The 5,208-nt window shown below is 32.6% G+C and overlaps 1 protein-coding gene across 1 annotated transcript; it reads left to right on the top strand.

The window, feature by feature from the left end:
• The first annotated feature begins 4,119 nt into the window (after positions 1–4,119).
• LOC148209199 (uncharacterized) lies at positions 4,120–4,943 on the top strand. The gene is made up of 2 exons (XM_088117445.1): positions 4,120–4,696; positions 4,903–4,943. Exons 1-2 carry the CDS (start codon positions 4,120–4,122, stop codon positions 4,941–4,943), a joined length of 618 nt encoding a protein of 205 aa, XP_087973571.1.
• The last annotated feature ends 265 nt before the right edge of the window (positions 4,944–5,208 follow it).

The following is a 5,208-nucleotide window of genomic DNA, read 5'->3' as shown; positions in this document are numbered from 1 at the left end:
GTTAAGTCACTTGATATTATTGCAAAAATGGAGATGGAATGTTGCTGAAATTTTTTTGTATGTTCATTTATGGAGGTTCATATGTGGAAGTAGATGAAACCACTATTTTTTTTAGTGGAAAAATGGCTTTTTTCTTTTTTTTTTTTAATGATTTTGGTTACTTAGATGATTTTTTTAGTATGTTGGTTACATTAACAATATGTAATACAATGCAGATGAGAGAATATTTTTTCACAATGTATTTACATCATGGAGGTTGATTTATTTACAATGACAAAACATCATATATATAGGAGGTTCAATTCATAAATTTGAAAATTGTAGTTCTGATATGATGTCCATACCTGAAATTGAAGAAAGACTGAGAGAGATAAATGCATTAGATTTGAATAAAATATACTTTTTAATTCCATATATGGATTTTGATGGAAGATTAAGACTTTTGTGGTCTGATAAGAATATTTTGGACATGTTATATTGCGTTGCTCCTAAGAAAATACTACATATATATGTAGAGTACCCTAGCAATATTTTCGATGAAGGAGGAAACTTTATGGATGTTGAAGCGGTTGCAGAAACACCTATTGCCATAAAAGAGGCACATAATAGTTTAGAATTAGACGATATTTGTGGTAGTAGCTATAGAAGAATGCACATAGAAGAACTACTAAACCTTGATTATGATGGAGAGGATGATGACAAATTGTTTAATGAAAAGTTTGATGGTGTGGGATTAAACTTAGGGGATGGTGATGTAGGTTTATATTTAGATGATGAAAAATTGTGTAATTCTGAATGTGGTTCCTTTAGTCACCTAAACTCACCTATTCAATATAATGATGATGTTGTCGAGGGATCACAAAAGTCTATTGAGCTTCATCCTTCTATGTTGAAGGATAACATAGAATCTATATTAGGGATGAAATTTGGAACATTAACTGAAAGATGCAATAAGAGAATATTCCGTATGATCTGGACATGAATTACTTTACCAGAAAAATGAACCTAGAAGGGTTACAGTGAGATGTCAAGATGGGTTCAATTTGAGGTTGCATGCTTCTAATAGACAATATGAATGTATTTACCAAATTAAGTCATTATATAGTACACACTCTTGCACTAGAAAGACAACCAATAAGCATGCAACGACTAGTTGGCTTGCTGAGCACTACTTTGACAGATTTAAGGCTTAATTGGACATGGATTGGAAAACAATTGTAGATATTGTGAGGAAGAACTTTAATATTAACCTCTCAAGACATCAAACATATAGATCAAGGAAGATTGCAATGCGTAAGCTTGAAGGCACAATTGAGAAGCAATATGCCAAGTTATGAGATTACTACGAGGAATTGAGGAGATCTAATCCAGATAGTTCTTGTTTATTAAGTGTGGATATACCACAAATTCATATACAACCTATCTTTCGAAGCATGTATATTTGTCTCATAGCATGTAAAAATGAGTTCTTACAAGGCTGTAGACCAATAATTGGGTTAGATAGGTGTCATTTGAAGACTACAACTCAAGGGCAATTGTTGACTGTTGTGGGAATAGATGCGAATGAATGAATTTTTCCATTAGCTTTGGCTGCAGTAGATGTGGAGTCGAAGGAATCTTGGACTTATTTTTTTCGAAAATCTACTTGATGATATAGGACCAGTAGAAAAAAATGGATGAGTGTTTATGACTGATCAACAAAAGTTAAGATTTATTTATATTAAATGTGATTTTATTGTTGATTTTTTTTTTTGTTGCTAGTTTATGGTAATAATTTTAATCTTTTCTATTTTAGGATTTAATTCTCGACATTGAGAAAGTGGCACCTAACATTGAACATAGGATTTGTATACGCCATTTGTATGGTAATTTCAAGAAACATTTCAAAGGTAAGTCATTTATATAAATATATTTCAATATGTTTAATTTGTATTTAATGGCTGGAGCCCCTACATATATTGCTATGGGTAGTGTTATATAGCTCTATTACATATATTACTATGGGCAGTGTGATATAGCTCTATAGTTTTAAGAATGACCTTTATATATAAGGAAACATGTATGGACAATTTGTGTGTTGTGGTTTTATTTTGATTGTTATTATGGTTGTAAAAGAGTTAGTTAAGCAAAAATTCACGAGACTACTTGTTTAAGAAAAACTTAAAAGTTAAAACTAATGTTTAAACCAACTTTTTGGTGAATTGCCCCACTCATTGTGGTTAAAACTAATTGGATCAATATCAGATGACCTTTATTGGTCAAATCGGTTGGAGTCAACTTTGTAATTTGTTTTTGAAGTGAGATAGGCTTTTAACCATGCTTATTTCGAACCAATTTGTTTATTTATAGTTTAGCTAATTGATACTTGTGGATGATTGAATGAATGTCTTCTTCTCTACTTGATGGAACTTTGAAATTATACTTTTAATATTGAATTGTTGAGGAAATGCAAGATTATTTAGCATGGGAGTTGAATATTATAGAATTGTTGTATATGATAGAATCATCTTTATTAATAAATTATTGTATATCATAATTATATGCATCATATTAAAAGTTTGAACTGTGGTTGATAATTTCTTAAATTGATTTCAAATTTTGTTTATATGGTCAGGTATATTATTTCATTAATAGGTAAGATGTACAAAGATGCGTTGTGGGATGCAGCCAAAGCAACAACGAAATCATCGTTAGACAAGATAATGAAAAGGCTTGCCCAATTGGATAAGACAACTTTTGTTTAGCTTAATGCAATTCCTACCCAATTTTGGACCAGACATGCATTTAAATCACACTCAAAGTGTGATATGCTACTTAACAACATAAGCGAGTCCTTTAATTCCTACATATTAGAGGCTAGGAACAAGCCAATTCTTATCACACTCAAAGTGTGATATGCTACTTAACAACATAAGCGAGTCCTTTAATTCCTACACATTAGAGGCTAGGAACATAAGCGAGTCCTTTAATTCCTACACATTAGAGGCTAGGAACAAGCCAATTCTTACTATGTTCGAAGTGATTAGAAAAACCCTTATGTCTCGGATTCATAAAAAGCGAGAGGGAAAAATTACACCAAAAATTCAAGCTGAGTTAGAAAGAGCAGAACAACTTTCTAACAATTGGTCTCCTAGGCTTTCAGGTGGTTAGACTTGAGGTAGAAGATGGGAGGAAACAGTTCATAGTAGACCTCTTTATGCACACCTGCATTTGCTATAGATGGAATTTGATAGGAATACCGTGCCCTCACTCCATTCAATGTATTTGGTTCATGAGAAAAGACCCCGAAGATTATGTGCATAGGTATTTTCATAAACAAACTTTTGATATTACCTACCCTCACTATATTCAACAAATTAATGGAGTAGATCTTTGGTAATACCAAAATGGAACCTATCCTTCCCCCATACATTAAAAAATTGACTGAGAGACTAAAGAACAACGAAAGCGAGATTTTGATAAGTCATCTAAATCTACTAAAATTAGCAAGAAGTACACTGTCATGAAATGCAGTAGGTGGGTAAAAAATGGTCATAATATTAGATATTGCAAAGACCAAGTCAAAGGAAAACCATCAACTTCTAAACTTCTGGTAAGTTCTGATTTTTTTATTTAACCTAATTATTTTGTTCCCGAGAATGTTTAATATGAATAATGTAGTTTTTTCTTTTCTTCTTCTTATTTCTGTTTTTTTGTTTTTTTGTTTTTTTTGTCCTTCCTTATGTTTCAGATTAAGAGAAAATTTTCCATGATGGAATTTGTGAGTAAACATGGAAGCACAAACTAACTTTGGTATAGGTAAGAATTGTGCTATTTTTTTAAGTAACAATAATGTATCGATACTACTTTTTACCCAATTGTACTATTTCTTATGGTTTTTTTTTTTTTTTACTTATACCAAACTTTTTTTTGTCAAAGATGGAATGATCGTGCAGCTTTTGATGGTTGTTAATGCTTATAAAGATGTTTGGATAATCGTACTATTTTTTACGAGTGTTGATGCTTGTACCAATGTTCTCTTGGATGGCATTGTAGCAGTCTTTTGTAAATGCTCTGTTCTTTTCATGTAAATGCTCCTTCAAAATATATAATTTAGCGCTATCTGATGCTCCTGTTGAAATGGGAGATCTTACATCCTATATTGTATCCGGTTTAGACGCGGAATATCTACCCATCACATGTCAAATTAATGAGAAGGTGGGAATAACATGGCAAGAATTATATGCAACCCTCATCACCTTTGAAAACACCCTCATCAACCTGAATGTGGTCAATCAACCTACTGAGACTGGCAACATGACAGCCAATATAGCCTATAATAGGCAAAATACACTCAGTCAAGGGAACAACAAAAATCAGTTCAACAAAGGCCAAGGCAGAGGCTACATCAATAAGAATTTGAGAGGGAATTACAAACCTAAAGGACGAGGCGGAAGAGGAGGAAATATCAGAACAAATAACTCAAAACCTATATGTCAGCTATGCGGGAAAATTGGTCATGTGGCAGGCAATTGTTGGCATCGATTTGATGAAGAATTCTCTCCAGCCTCTCACAATCAAGAATTTGGAAACAAAGGCAGTGCATACATTGCTACACCAGATGTTGTGGCAGATCCAAATTGGCTTGCTGACAGTGGGGCAAGTAATCGCATAACTCCAGACATTAGAAATCTGAAAATTCATACCAAATATCAAGGTAATTATTCTATCTATGTTGGCAATGGCTCAAAACTTAGCATTGACAATATTGGACATAACATTTGTCTTACTAAGCATGTGCCTTTGCATCTATAGAACATCCTACATGTCCCTCAAATTAAAAGAGATCTATTGAGCATCTCTAAATTGACTGCGGACAATGATTGCTTTGTTGAATTTCACTCGAATTGTTGTTTTGTGAAGGACAAGGAAACAGGGATGATGGTGCTCCAAGAAAAACTTAAAAATGGGTTCTACCAACTCTACCTAAATACTTCAAAGCCAACTCAAAGTCATACCAGCCAAGTTCACACAACAATCTCTAAGTCTAATATCGAGTCTGTTTCTGATTTCAAGAGTCATGAGTCTAGTCCTTGTTATTAATTACAAAAAGATTATCATGATTTTAATTTCTAAATTAATTAATCTGTAGATTTATCCATGATTTCAAATTCAAAATAGTTGAAAAGTATACTAACAATTTACTCACAATTTAATGATATTAAGAAG

Source organism: Momordica charantia (assembly GCF_013281855.1).
Source record: "Momordica charantia cultivar OHB3-1 chromosome 9 unlocalized genomic scaffold, Mcharantia_2.0 BLBB01000009.1, whole genome shotgun sequence".
In the NCBI taxonomy this organism is placed as follows: Eukaryota; Viridiplantae; Streptophyta; class Magnoliopsida; order Cucurbitales; family Cucurbitaceae; genus Momordica; species Momordica charantia.
Note: the sequence above shows the minus strand (reverse complement) of the source record. Positions and strands in the feature narration are given on the sequence as shown.